The sequence below is a fragment of the Typopeltis vanoorti genome, chromosome 5, assembly GCF_054136105.1.
Source record: "Typopeltis vanoorti isolate ZY-2024b chromosome 5, IOZ_Tvanoo_1.0, whole genome shotgun sequence".
NCBI classification, from domain to species: domain Eukaryota; kingdom Metazoa; phylum Arthropoda; class Arachnida; order Uropygi; family Thelyphonidae; genus Typopeltis; species Typopeltis vanoorti.
In genome coordinates, this window is record NC_143553.1 from 94,598,866 (window position 1) to 94,614,996 (window position 16,131).

Here is a 16,131-nt window from a genome sequence, read left to right on the forward strand (position 1 = left end):
CTTAAATGGACCAAATCTGTATAACTTCAACTGGTGGCCATATTAACTACTGTCCTCAACTTCTGAGCTACATTCTGCATGACTCCTTCTAGCAAATGAGCAGAAAATGACAAAAGCAAATTCTCTTACCATGTTTCATTCTACTCCGGCTAAAAATTTTAGCACCACTTCATTGCATTGATTTGCTTTCTCTCTTGCTCCTTCTACTGTTCTCCAAATAACCACACATACCTTTTTGATTATCTACTTATCTTATTTTAATGTATTTATCCTTTCTTTTAGGCTTACATGGTGATCCGAATATATTTTGGAAATTTTAGTTTATATTAAACTAAAATTTATTTCATTATCCTTGAAGACTTCAATGTGCACAATTCCAACTGGCGTTTCTTCTCTACCTTCATCAACAAGCCAGAATAGATACCAAAGAAGTTGCTGTCAATAGTCCAAAACAAATTGTCTATCTATCCATCCATCCATCAGAATAAATACTAAATAGTCCTAAATTTGTTATCTGTAAGGACTCCAATATTCTTAGATCTTATTTCAGTCTTCTAAAGTTGTTCTTACTACAACATCAACTGATGAGATCTAGGTCATCTTTTGGGTCTTTTTCCTACCATCATGGCAGAAAAACACTTGAATTGCTAACCTTTTCTCTCCCATTCTGTTTTAAGTGACTATACCACCTGATGTTAAGAAACAGTTCAGAAACCTCTGAATGTTAACAATATCATGTTCCTTCCTATATTATTATTGTATGGTCACATCAATGAGTCTGAGGACTCATAGCAGGAGACCCAAACTATCTACAATCTACCATACTCCTCTCATTAACAAATAATTCTGACAACCCATTCCATTCATTCATCTCTCCAAGCAAAAAATCTAGTCCTCATCCCCCTACTAAACACACTTTTACTCAACTCCTAAGGATGACCTCTTGTTTTGTCTCCTCTAGCAAGTGGTGAAACATTTCCCCTGCACACTCCTTTACATTCTTGATGTAAAGGAGCATGATCACATTCTTAAAATCTTGTTGTTTGATATTTAGATCAATTACTTCACTAATTTGGTATGGATGCTTAGTGGAATAAACATGTTCAGGAGGAACCGGTATACAATTAATAGATGACGTCGAACCAAATGGCGAGGAAAGTCTGCCGAAGATTCTGATTGTGATGAATCTGTTAAAGAATACAGTTTAAAGAAATTAGCAGAAGGATTGGACTTTGCAAGAAAGTTTTTTTAATGGATAATGATCTCTCAATGGAGTGCTCCAGAAAATTCACGAGACAATTGGATATTTGTTGAGCTCCATATTATGAACTTAATAAAAAATAAGAGCACAGTGATAAGCAAGATCTTATTACTGATTTCTTGATAACTAAACCGACCGAAGTATGCAATGAGAAATATACTAATGATGTCCAAGAGATTTCAAGTGATGACGACGTCCGACCACTCATAAATAAAGAACATCTATGAAATGTTAGTTTTGAAGAGAGTGATGACAATTTACACTTTATTTTATTTTGCCTAAAACGTTTTTGTATTATGTGCAATGAAGTTTACGTACAATTTATAATTTTTTATAATTTTATACTATGTATTTGTTTCAGAGTTTTTTTTTTTTTTTTTTAACTTACATGAATTACCTGAATTAAATAAGAATATATTTTTGTTGGATATGTCATTGTTTATATAATCTTAAAAAAAAAAAAAAAAAAAACGATTCCAGAACCTAACCCTACTTTTTCTATGTGATCTGAGTCTCGCATAACATGATTTATATAACGAGGGCATTTTTGTGGAACCTAACATTTGCGTTATACAAGGGTTACCTGTATTTACTTACTTCTCTTTGGAATGGTTCTGACATAAAGGAAATATTCTCCAAACAATGATACAAACCATTAATCACTTTATAGAACTCCTATTGACATATTGGGACGTATAATTAAAAAAATGGGGGGTGGGTCTTAGGTGAGTCCACACATTTTTTGTGTGGCAAGTAGGATTTTGCATAATTTGATGAGATCTGAACATGTCTATAGATAATAATTAATAACTAAATTTATTTAGTTAATGACAATATTTCAGCTTCATCACCAATGCATCTTTGTGAGCACAAAAAGTGATTCTACCCTTATCTGCTTGCCAAAAGATACTGACATTGTAGTACGTTTTGATATAGCCTCCCTTTTCACTAATATACTGCTGGGAGGAATGGTGGAATAAACATGTCCAATTTTTTCCATGGAACATTTCAAAACAGCCCTAAACTCTGCCCCATCACAAATCCACAATATGGTTATGCTACATGGTTAGCACACCTCCTACCAACATCTGAAGATCTGTTTCACCACTGAAAAGGAAACAAACTGTCTGCCCTTCCTTGACACTCTCACCTGACTCCTCCAATGGATCCTTATTCTTTACTATCTACAGAAAACCTACTCACATTGGAAAATACATCCATCATCTGTCACATCACCACCCTTCCAGCAATGTGATCAAAACCTTAGCAAATCATGCTAGAACAATTTGCTCTGACCTCATTAGTCTCTCCACAGAAATCAATCACACCTGGGACATACTTTTAGCCAACAGTTTTTTCCCTTCACAAAATCAACAAAACTTTGCTCTTCATTAAACCTAATCCTCTTCACCAAAATTTAGAATACAAAAAATCCAACCTCAGAAAAAAATTTCACGTGTTCTAAAAAAAGTATAACTTGCAGACTTCCTTCAATCCATAGCAAAAACTAGCTACCCTTATCTGCTTGCCAAAAGATCCTCTCCATCATCTAGACCATCAGTTCCCAACCGGTGGTACACGTACCTCTGGGGTATGTGCTGGGCCATTCAGGGGTACACAAAAAATAATCAGTAATGGCAGAAACACAAGTAAACTATTTTACATTAAGATAGGCACTGAACAAAAGTGTCAGTATTTAAAAACAGCTATTTTATAAACAAGGGGGTACAATTTATAGAGGTTTAAAAGGGGTACACAAGTGGAAAAAGGTTGGGAACTACTGATCTAGACCATCCTGGGGGGGGGGGGGGATCTACTGCAGCCTTTTCTCCTGCAAACTATTCTACTTTGGAGGAACCAGGGATGCAAAAGAACTCAGAACTATGTCCTGTATTACAGTCATTCTAGAGCAGCAGACCATGCCATGGATATAGATCACAAGATTCAATGGGGAAAAAAACTTCCTTCTTATTGACACTGGGGAGTTCTTTCGCTTGGTTGAACAGCAGGAAGGAGTGATGACAAGAGGCCATCCCTGGAAGTTACGAAAGGAAACTGTAAGCAAGAGGGTGAGGAGTGGTTTTTTTGCATGGAGGATGGTTGAACCGTGGAATGCATTGTCTGATGGAGTGGTGAGAGCGAGAACGGTCAATGAATTTAAGGAGTGGTATGATAGATTTTGTGTTTCTTAGGGGGGAACCTCCCCTTGATGAGTCTTGACAGACTTTATGTTCTTAGGAAGGCCCTCCCATGATGAGTCTTTTGACTCCATGGAGGCCTGAATAATAATAATAATAATAATATAAATCCAAAAGACTGTTCCTAGAATTTGCCTTAGCATTATAACATATGCTTAAATCTAATAAATTTGGCTGACTAACTTGTTGAAGATATCACAATGATGGGGAACCATCATTGTGATAACTGGAACAGTCTTTTGGATTACCCATTGCACCCATAGGGCACCAATTAGGACTGCAGAATCTCACCATTTACACTCAGTGTTTATTTTCTTGCCAGTGTGTGCCTCCTCATGAAGATGCCTTGGTGATAAGGTAAAATGGCATAATAATTTAGTAAATAAATATAGTCATTCATCATCTATAAATGTGTGCTTATTCTACCAAAGAAACATCAGCAGCAAATTTGACAGGATGTCCTATGTCAATTCAGCCTAACACACAGGTATACAAAGACCAAAGTCTCTGAAGTTAGGATACATTTTAAAACAAACACCCTATTATAAAAAAAAAGTAACTAAGATGCCCAATTTTAATACATGTAGTAAAGCAAACTTAAACTAATAAATTTATAATTTCCATATAGTGATTCTGAATACTGTTGCTGATATGTAATGATCTGTAGTAACATGCAGTTAGGAAAGCAAATTCATTTATAGTATATCACCAGTAATCTTTAGTTTTACCTTTTCTTAATGTCACTGGAATCCATTTCTTCTGATTTTCTCTTTTGTCCAGATTTTTTACCCTTAGCTGCTTGCATGTGCTTAGATATTTGGGCTATATGTACTTTACGAAATTCTTCTTGACTCAAAATTCTTGTCTGTGAGATAACAGCAGCTTTCTGTTGTTTTTCTGCTTTAGAGTCAGGGAGCTCTAGGCTTTTTTCCTAGATAAAAAAAATTCAATAAACTGCATTATAGAAAGCTTAAAAAAAAAAGATTGTTATGATGAATAAGTCTGCCACAGGGTGGACTTATTCACCATCTATATTCAAGTAAAGGATTCTTTAAACTGTTATTTTGTATGGAATAAATCATTACCATGACAATTAGAAAATCAAAATCAAAAAAGCTGAATGAAAATATTCCCCCCTGTTTATGTAAACATAAAACATGGAAGAGTGCATTACATTCATGTTGAAAATACACAATCATTGAAGAGTAATGTTTACCAAACATTAGTCTGTGAAGGCCATCACAAGAAACAGAATGCCAAAATCATCCCAACCTCCAGCAAGCATATAATACACATTGATGTCTGCATAAATAACTTGTCATAAAAGTGCCTAACTAGTTATGTGCTTCTACTTACGAAGAGAAATTATGTATAAAATGCTTAACATTAATTGCTATTATCTAATCCTCGACAATAACATTTAGAAAAATACTACACAGATATTATTTCAATTATATTACATTAAAAAGGAATGTATTTTTATGTATATTACCTCGCTGTCAACTTCTTCATCTTCGGAATGCGAAACATCAATCCACTCATCATCTTTATCATCAATATTATCATCTTTGCTATTAAAATTACTCTCATCTAATTAAGAGGAAAAAAAAACATACATAAAGTGTCTCAGAATTTTGGAAAATCCAGAAAAAAAAAATGTAACTTTGCATTTTTAAAAGTCAAAGATGCTAGATGCAGAACCAACTACAAATAGCAAGTAACTAGTGTTGAAGGTTTATTTTTCACTTGGTCAGACTATAATAAATTTAGTTTAATCCTTTAACCAAGTGTGTGCAAACAAAGTTTGCGCCTGAAAGTATCTTCAGGACTGGGGTAAAGTGGTACAACACTGGGTGACTCCTTGCAAAGGCGGAGCAAGCTACCAACACTCCTATCTCAGTATCTCCCAAAATGCAAAACACATCTCCTTGCGGATATGTATAATGTTATGCATTAAGGGAAGGGCCACTACCCAGACTAGTTTTGACCTTTATTGAGGTCTCTTCAGTGGGAGCCAGGCCCAAGTGGAGATACCAGGCAGAAGCATTAGCAAGGTCATCTCTACCTATAGCAGTTGCCAAACAGTGTGCCACCTTTTTAATAAATTACTCTGGATTTAGAGAAAGATGTTGAAGGTTTATTTTTCACTTGGTCAGACTATAATAAATTTAGTTTAATCCTTTATCCAAGTGTGTGCAAACAAAATTTGCACCTGAAAGTATCTTCAGGACTGGAGTAAAGTGGTACAACACTGGGCGACTCCTTGCAAGATACCTCCTTGAAGATACTTTCAGGTGCAAACTTTGTTTGCACACACTTGGATAAAGGATTAAACTAAATTTATTATAGCAAGTAACTAGATTAATCATTCAATCATCCCCACATTCATTGCTGCAGTTACTCTCTGTCAAAACAGAAGAATGTTAAACACTTTAAGTCAATTGTGAATTTTTCATGTTAGTCCATAAAAGGTAGGAATTTAAAAAATATTTTTAGGTGACTGCTCTGTATTTTCAAAAAAACCAGCTAACGCCTTTTTATTCCTGTATATGAGGAGTAGGCGAGGCCATTTAGCCCTATCTAACTTTTGGAGACTGAGTGGGCAGTTCAATCTCCACTGGTACCCAATCAGAGATTGATGGCCCAAGGCTATCACAAATTAAGCAGTTCACAGTGAAGAGAGACGGCTCAAATGTGCCACCATCTCATGGTCCCTAACACAATATATTTAATGTCTGAAATAATTTTGGTTCTATGGTCGATTGTCTTGAGTTTACGGGATGGAAAACCTGAGTTTCTGGGAGGAAAAACCCGCTTGCCCGTGCCAGAGATCGACTAACTCAGGAACCGGTCGAAAAAAGGCTTAGAAAAATTTCCTCTAGTCATTGACTAGACTCGAAACTAAGTCTTCCTTCTTGCGGCCAAGCGCCATGGTATGCAAACGCCACATCCACTGAGCTACACAGACTTCTGTATTTTCAGTTTAATAATATACAAACAGTCACTCTGACAATCTAAGCATTGACCTGGGTATCATACATAGTTCAACAGAGGCAATAAATCTAATGATCAAGAAATCTATACTTAACTCTTCTCTCTCTCTTTTTTTTTTTTTTGTATATGATGAGCATGGATGGCTGTGATGTAGATCTGGAAGCACATCTTTTCATGATTCATGGATCATTATTTGTTACTGTTTTTTTACAATAATGCAAAGATGGCATGCTTTTCATTAAAAAAAAAGTTTCTAATAAGTTTAACAGCATTATTTAAACTTTTATTTTTACACAGTTATCTTCACTATTCACTTTTTCATAGGATTTAAAAAAATAAATAAATAATGTAAATCTGAAATGGTTTATATATCTACATAATGTTTTAAACTGTTTTATTATTAAACATAGTCTACCATTCTATAGGTGAGGTGAAAAAAGAAAAAAATCATTATACCCTGCTGGCTTTAAATCTTATAATAAATTTAGTTTAATCCTTTATCCAAGTGTGTGCAAACAAAGTTTGTGCCTGAAAGTATCTTCAGGACTGGGGTAAAGTGGTACAACACTGGACGACTCCTTGCAAAGGTGGAGCAAGCTACCAACACTCCTATCTCAGTATCTCCCATAATGCAAAACACATCTCCTTGCAGATATGTATAATGTTATGCGTTAAGAGAAGGGCCACTGCCCAGATTAGTTTCGACCTTTATTGAGGTCTCTTCAGCAGGAGCCAGGCCCAAGTGGAGATACCAGTCTGAAGCATTAGCAAGGTCATCTCCTCCTATAGGAGCTGCCAAACGGTGTGCCATCTTTTTATTAAATTACTCTGGATTTAGAGAAATAAAATAAAGTGAATAAACTAAATTTATTATAGTCTGACCAAGTGAAAAATAAACTTTCAACATTTAAATCTTAATTCCAGCATTGTTTAGAGTACACTAAATAAATTATCCACAAGACCCGAATAAACAATATTTCATGACTAGTTTCATATTTCCTAAAAGTTGCAACAACTTTCTTCCACCCTGGTCTATTATTTTCCACATTTCAATACTCTAAAGCACATACATCTTAGACTTCCTTTGGATCTATTCCTTTGCAACTTCGAACAACTCTTTCATGTCATTTAAGTCAGTGGTTTTAAAGAGGCAGCTCTCTTTTTTGTAAAAAAATTCTTATACCCTCCCTACACTTTTCATAAAACAATATTGAGTATAGTTTTCTTAGCATATATTTTATTCTAGTTCAAAAAACTCCAAAAATATTTTTAAAGTTTTTGATAGCACACAATTATACTACAAACTAAACAAAGTAAAATAGCACACAGGATATTTATATGTGAAAGCTGCAAATGTTTTAAATGCTATATTATACTGAAATAAGTGGATGGAATAGAGAGTGCATACAGGAGTTGTGTTAAAAAAATAAACAATACTACTGACCATTGCTTTGCATCCCTTTCCCCAGAAATGGTCTTGCGTCCCCTCAGGGTGGCATGCCCCAGTTTGAAAACTGATTAAGTGATCATACTATTTTAGATTAGTTTTACCCATACATTCTTGATATTAACAATGGCATTTCTGATATCTTCATTTAATATGATTCTGCCATTAATGGCACCTAGTCACTGCCCCAATCATTAATCTCCATTCCATTTAAGCCAGTGGTTTTAAACTTTTTAGAGATTTATCCACCTCTTTTATTTATTTATTTTTTTTGTAAAATATTCTTGCATCCTTACACTTTTCATACCACCATTTTAGATTAGTTCTAACCATACATTCTTAAATATTAGTTGTTTCTGATATCTTCATTTTAATAACATTCTGCAATTGGCATCTGGTCACTAACCTAATTTTCTTCTGACAATTAGGGCAGTGACCCAATTCTCAGATGCATAAGTTAAAACTGATTCAAGTTCAACACTGCCTTATATATTTAATTTGCTGTTCAAGCTAATTTCTTCCATGTTATATAAAAATCATTGAACTGGCTCAATATAATACCAGCCTTACCTAATTTATTATCTAGTGCCATTTTCACTAAAATATGCCTAAACCACATATAGGCAACCCCCGGCACTAATCTATTTCAGCGAAGTTTGTTTGATTCATGGTGGAAGAAAACATGGTGTGTTCTACTAATTCACATTAAGCTGACGTCATATGACTTGTGCAAAACACTATGTTTTCTCCAACCAAGGTCTCTTTCTCACGTTGACTAGTGGCGTGTGTGAACGTGTTAAAACGTGTCAGTTCGGTACTTGCGTTGGTATTGTGCTTTGTTCAGTGCCTGCATTGATGTTATGTTATGTTATGTTCGGTGCCTGCGTTGATGTTGTGTTCTGTTCAGTGCCTGCGGTGTAGAAGATAGTTTTGTTTGACAGTTCTGAATATCACTTATAAATTTGGGACAATGTCAGGGGTTATTGCAAAAAAAAGAAAAGTAGATGCAGAGAATCGTCAATTTCAAGACAACTGGACAGAGGATTATTATTTTATTCTGAATAAAGGTTTGCTTGTATGTTTGCTGTGCAATGAATCTGTATCTGTCAACAAAGAATACAACATGAAGAGACACTTTACTTCGAGACATACAGATCACCCAAAAATTGATGGACAACTATGAAAAGATGAAATACAGAAGTTGAAGAAGAACTTGGATACCCAGCAGCAAATGTTCAACAAGCAAAGAACGCACCACAGCAACAAGCAAAGAACAGCACCACAGCATTGTGGTAAGCGAAAAAAATTGCTAAGCATTCTAAGTCATTTGGTGAAGGAGAATTTATCAAAGAATGTCTGCTGGATGTTGCAAGTATAATATGTCCTGAAAAGAAAAAAGACTTCGAGAATATCCGTTTGTCGAGACGTACTGTTGTCCGACGGATAGAAATTATGGCTGATGATATCAAAAAAAGTTTAAAAGAGAAGATTGCTAGATTGGAAGCATTTTCAATTGCTTTGGATGACAGCACCAATGCCTCTGATACAGCACAACTAGCAATATTTATTCGAGGAGTTGATGCAGATTTCAACATAACAGAAGAATTATTGGCCCTTCGGCCGTTAAAAGGAACAACCACCAGTGAAGATATATTTGAAACAGTCACAGTCTTCGAGAGATTTGGGCTTAAATGGAGTTCACTATCTGGCATATGCACTGATGGAGCCCTTGCAATGGTTGGTGCACAGAAGGGATTTATTGGAATAGTTCATGAAAAAGCAATAGAACTACAGATTCATCTGGAAAATTTAACAATTTTCACTGCATTATCCACCAACAAAATCTGTGTGCAAAATTGATTAAATTCACAAATATTATGGAAATTGTAGTAGCCAGTATTAACTTTATTAAGTCACCTGCACTTAATCACCACCAATTTAAGGAGTATTTGGCAGACCTATTTTCGGATTATGAAGATGTGTCTTATTATTGTGAAGTGAAGTGGTTGAGTAAAGGTACAATGTTAAAACGATTTTATGATCTGAGACAAGACAGATTTTATGGACATAAAAGGAAACACAATTAATCAAGTAAAAGATGATGAGTGGGTGTGTGTGTGTGATTTAGCATTCCTTGTAGATGTCACCAAATACCTAAACGAACTGAATCTTAAATTGCAAAAACAAGGACAATTGGTTCATGAACTGCATGGACATGTCAAAGCTTTTTGTAATAAACTAAGATTGTTGGCAAGTCAGATAAGAGCTAAAAATTGTTATCATTTTCCTACTCTAGAAACTCATAAAAATATCCCTTATAATTGTTATGGAGACAAACTGAAGGCATTAATAGAGCAATTTGATGCAAGGTTTGCCGACTTCAAAAACAAAGACTCCACATTCGCTATATTTGCTCGTCCGATGGATGCTGATGTAAATAATGTGCCAGAAAACTTACAGATGGAACTTATTGAGCTTCAGGCGGATTTAGTGCTAAAATCACAACATTGCTTTGACGGATTTTTATAAATTTTATTTGGTGGAAGAAAAATATACAAATTTACATGCCTTTTCAAGAAAAATCATTTGTCTTTTTGGCAGCACATACATGTGTGAACAGTTTTTTTCGAGGACGAAATACAATAATTAAAAAAAAATCGGACAAGAATAACGGACGAAAACCTCGAAAATTCTATGCGATTATCCTTAAGTAATATTAACGTCAATATTTTTAGTCTCATAGTTGAAGTACAAGGCCAATCTTCACATTAAACTGACATGTCGTTGATTATATTATAAAATTTGTGTAGCACTTTATACCAAAGCATTATATTATAAATAAATGAAAGATGAAGTAGCAACTTGTTTTAATTCATTTAATATTAATTTATTTTATTTAATAATTTGGTCCGGCCCATGGATGCAAAGATTTGTACAGTGCTGATGGACTGCACTTAAATGGATTCGGAGTTAGATGTTTAGAGAGAGCTTTGTTCACCGAGTGTGGAAGCACAAATTAGGGTGGATGTAAACTAGTGTGTGTGAAGGCACCTATGAAGCAAATGCGTGTGAGAATGACCAACGTGCAGAATTTAGTCTCTCAAGCAAAAAATATTGACAATTCAGGAAGTAAAAGTGGCTGAAGATCTAAAGTGATGCTGCAGTTTCTGTATACTAATGCCAGAAGTATCAGAAACAAGAGGGAGGAGTTTATGGCATTGGTTAGCGCAACCTCACCAAACATTATAGGCATCAGTGAGAAGACTTGACTAACATCAGATGATGATGTAGTTACAAGGATAGAATGTGATGGATTTAGTACTTTCAGGGAGGATAGAGTAGACAGGACAGGGAGTGAGGTACTGCTGATGATAGCAGATGAGTTGCAGCCAACAAGAGTAGGAGGAGTCAGTCAGTCATACAGATGGCAGTTTTTTTTGGTCCAATCTGGTGTGAGATTGAGGTGAATAGGACAAAATATGAAATTGGTTGCAGATATAGGCCAGGGACGATGTGTAAGATATGCATCAGCAGATTAGTACAATGAGTGCAAGTCAAGTAATTATTATGGGGGGGCTTCAGCTTGAGATATGGATTAGAAGGATGAAAGATCACATGGCAGGAAGGAAATTGAATTTATGCACTTACAGAGAAACAATTACATGAAGCAGGATGTGATGGAGAGTTGGGTACAAAGGTGTTATAGGATCAAGAGACCTGCCCATGACTGAGGGAAAGTGATCATGTGATCTTGACTTGGGAGCTAGCAAATGGAAATTTCAGTTAAGAAGGAGTATATGTAAGGAGTACAAGGAAGGTGATTAATACACTTATGAGGCTGCTTGAAATAATATCATGGAATAAAGATCTGCAAGAGAACAATGTTCATAGTGCATGGGGAATACTCAAGATGTATCTGGAGAAAGCAATATCCGAGTGTATACCCAAGGCCAGGAGGATAAATCAAGTAGGAATGGGATGGATGAGCAGTATCATTAACATGAGCTGCAAACAAAGAAAATGTTGCAGGGTATATAAGGAGAAAGATGACCAGCATGATAAGGAAGGTAAAATCAGATTAAGAGAATAAATTAGCCGAACAGGCAAAAGGAAATACCAAAGATTTTTTTCATTTTGTGGCAAGTAAAAAGGAGGATGACTATGGAAGCATAACTTTAATGAGTGCAAATGGTAGAGAGGTAGTTGAGGCAGAAGAAATTGTTGACATACTGAGTGATCATTTTGCAAGGGTATATCATCCAAGTGAAGATGCCAGAGGTGATGGGGACTGATCTGAGAACAGAGGTTGAAGAATTGGAGAGTATATTGCAGAATCTGAATGCAAATACAGCTGTGGGATTGGATAGGATATTGGCTTGCATTTTACAAGAAGGTAGCTCACAGTATTACAAGGGGACTAGTGATGCCTTTGACTAGGCTGTTTAATTTAAGTCTCAGCTCTGGCAAAATCCAATGAGAGTGGAAGGAGAAAAAAATAATTCCTTTGTATAAAGGAGGATCTAAGTCTGTGGTAGCAAATTATAGACCAATTAGTATCTCAGGAGTGGAGATAAAAGTACTAACTTTTTATAATAGAGTGTCAACAGAGACCAAAAAATGGAATGGCTACATGATGATACTACTGGATTTTGCAAAGGCATTTGACTGGATACTACATGATGAGGTATCCTGTCTTATCCATCTCCATTTGTTGCAGTTTGCAACAAATTGGGATGGAATAAGACATATACCACAAAAAGTAGAACATGAAGGAGCAAAATCCAGGAGAGGGCAGGTGACTAGTATGCTGCAGGGCTCTGTGCCTGGACTACAGCAGTTTAATTTGCACATCAACGATATACAAAATACTTTGAAATAATATAAGAAATAATTCAGTATTTGCTGATGAATGCAAAGTAGGGTAGAGCAATAGTTAATCAAGGTGATGTAGAGAGCCTGCTGGTTGATTTAAATAAGCTGACGGTATGGATAAAACATAATGGATGTCAATTTGTCAGTGAAAATTTATGCATTTTGGAATACAAAGATTGCAAGCTGTGTATCAAATTGAGGGAACTGCACTCCAGGAAATTGATGAAGCCAGGGATTTGCTGGTTTTGGTGAATAGAGAGCTGAAGTTCAGAAGGCATATTGCTAAAGTAGCCAGGGTAGCTCACAGTATTACTTGGTTATTGAAAAACACAATAACACGTAGTGATAAGTCTGGTCACCTGAGTTTCTTGGGAATCGGTGGAGAGAATCCAGAGGCAAGTGACCAAGATGGTCAGTCGTCTGTTGAATGCTCGCTATAGGACAGACTGAGGGTTTTTGAATTGCAAAAGTTGGTTGATTGGCAAAAAAAGGGTTGACATTATAAAAACATTTAAGTTGCTTGAAGACTTTTACAGGATTGATGTAGGAGAAATCTTTCAGCACATGGCTAGAGGGGGGGGGGGAGAACAAGCGGTCATCCCTTAAAGTTGGGTAAGAGTGTGATTAGTAAGGGTGAGAGGACTAGATTTTTCACTTGGAGAGTGGTGAATGAATTAAATGGGTTGTTTGATCAGTTGTGAGTGATGTGTCTGTTAATGGATTCAAAGAGAGGCATGATACATATTGTGTTGATAGTTTGGGCCACAATGAATCTTAGCACTCCATGGAGGTACCCGTGCAATAATAATAATACTTGTATCAAGGATTAAACAAGAATATAATTTCTTGGTATTTTTAATTTAATTTCTAACCAAGGGAAAATTAGATAAAATGCTGAGGTAAAGAATGAATGGTTTATAACTAATAAATAGACAATACATAAAATAAATGAATATAAAGAATAAAAAATGTGGAATATCAAATTTTAATATTGTACAGTTGTCAATTCTTTGATAGCATGTGGGAGTGGTGGATGTTTATAGCATTGCTATTTGTTCCGATCGTAGAGTTTCTGAAATGTGTAGTTTTGTTTCATTATTTTGGAAGTCTAGCATAAAGCTTTCCCAATTAATATAAAATCTGTCGCATTAATGTGATTTATAAACACTTCAGTTCTTCATGACATCATCATCATCAAATTCCTCCCTTCATGACATCTAAGAGCCTAAATAATGAAATTTAGAAATTAACACAAATCTTTATTAAACAAGCACACCCATAACAAGCTAATTCATTTATGCTAATACCATAGCCAAGATTCAAGAAGTTACCCCTAGATTAAAGAAATCCTTTTTTCCAGTAACATATAAGTACAATACATACATGTATTGTACTTATATTTTACATGTATTGTAAAATGTATTATACATGTATTATACATGTATTGTACTTATATTTCCAGTACAATACACACACACACACACACGTGTGTGTGTGTGTGTGTGTGTGTTAAATATATTTTAATATATTTACAAATGCGCAAACTATAACACTGTATTCGTCACCAATCAGAAACTGTTAAACCTTTTAAAACTACTGAAGAAGCAAACAGGCAATGAACTATTAGAGTATCAGAATGTCACGTAGTTTCTCGTGTCAATCCAAATGTAATTTTCTTCACAATCAGTTCCACTATGGTCTCAACCGTAATATTCCCATTCTGGACAACCTGAATGGAACTAGTATATTAAAAAAAAAAAAAAAAAACACTAGAACAGCAAAAATTGAAATTACGACCACACTATAGAAGAGAATCATATTATCACAAATTGAAAAAAAAAAATGTTATTCTAGACTTCCAAAATAATGAAACAAAACTAGCCATTTCAGAAACCTTTGTAATCAGAACTAATATTAATACCATTAACATCCACCATCTCTACCATATACTATCAGAGAATTAGCAACTGAACAATAACAGGATTAAGCTCTCAACAAATAAGAATGCTCCTGGCTCTTCAATGCCATCTCCTCAGAGAGAACTGCTATTTGTTTCTCACTATTTTCATGCTTCCCATTCATTCCATTTTCCCTCTGTAAGGATGACTGCATAGTTTTAAATGGCTTGTACACTTCAAATTCTTCATTTTCTTATTTACTTTAATTTCATCATGTGAATAATTCAGATGGAAGAAAGACCAGTCATACATAAGATTTTTCATTAAAAATACTAAATTACAGACGATTGTATCCTTTCTTCATCATTTATAAAATCATTTAAATAGCAAATGAATTTTTTCATTCATATGACCATTTTATATTCCACAATACTTTTTTTTAGATTTTTATTCTTTATAGTCATCTATTTTATACATACTTTTTATTGAGCTGTTTAGATTCAATTTCCAGTTATAAACTGTTCATTCTTTACCTCAGCATTTTATCCAATTTTCACTTTACTGATACTATACAAGTTTCTGTCTATGTTCAACTGTTTTTTATGTCAACAAAACAGAAGCAATTACACCATCTTACATCCTAGAAGGTATCTTGAAAGTATTTCTCTCCTTTTCATTAATCTTAACAGGTATAGCATGTATTATTTCTTAATTTATACTAAAGAATCTAATGGCATCTTTCATTCTAATCATATCACTATAAGGCAACAGAGCCCCCATAGCTCAGTCGGTATAGAGGAAACCCTTTGGTCAGATTCCCGTCCATGACATGAGAAACCTTTATCTGGTCTCTTTTGACTAAAAGTGAGTTAGGCATGTCTCATACAGAGATAGAGGGTTTTTCACCCAGAAACTTGGGTTTTTCGTTCCTCAGAATAGGCAAACTGGCCCCATGAACACACAAGGATCTACAGTCATAACATACACACTTAATCCCTCACTAGGAGGGCTCAACCAGTCCTAAGGGATGGTGGAGGAACAGGGGGAAATGCATGCGAATAAATAAATAAATAAATAAAACTATAAGGTAATAGCCAATGAGATTGACTACATAAAGGTGTAATTACTTATATTTATAATTTCCAAGTTTTGTAGTTCTAAAAGTGCATGTCAAGGGAAAATGTTTTTGAAAATCCTAAAAACATGTGGTATAACTTGAGCCTAATAAACAGCCATATATAATTTTTATTTAAGAAACAGTTTATTAGCAGCTGGGTTGGACTGGTTAGGTCAAAGCAATTAATGCTATGCCATTTGTTAGCAGTTAGACTTGAAGAATGTAAGGAAGCCAGTGCAATGCTAAATAAGATCTAAGACAGCAATAATTCCACTGTTATTGATAATGTATACAACCATTATTAAAGATAATGATATTAAATCTTATGCCAAAACTGAGAATAT

At 34.9% G+C, this 16,131-nt stretch overlaps 1 protein-coding gene across 1 annotated transcript in view; it reads right to left on the bottom strand.

Moving 5' to 3' along the window:
• Window positions 1-16,131, bottom strand: part of Mys45A (SDA1 domain containing protein Mys45A) — a 203,423-nt gene that overhangs the window by 27,411 nt on the left and 159,881 nt on the right. Inside the window, exons 18-19 of the mRNA XM_090393262.1 lie at window positions 4,952-5,049; window positions 4,188-4,390 (exon numbers count right to left, since the gene is read on the bottom strand). Coding sequence (XP_090249388.1) covers window positions 4,188-4,390; window positions 4,952-5,049 — 301 coding nt within the window. The remainder of the gene's footprint in view (window positions 1-4,187; window positions 4,391-4,951; window positions 5,050-16,131) is intronic.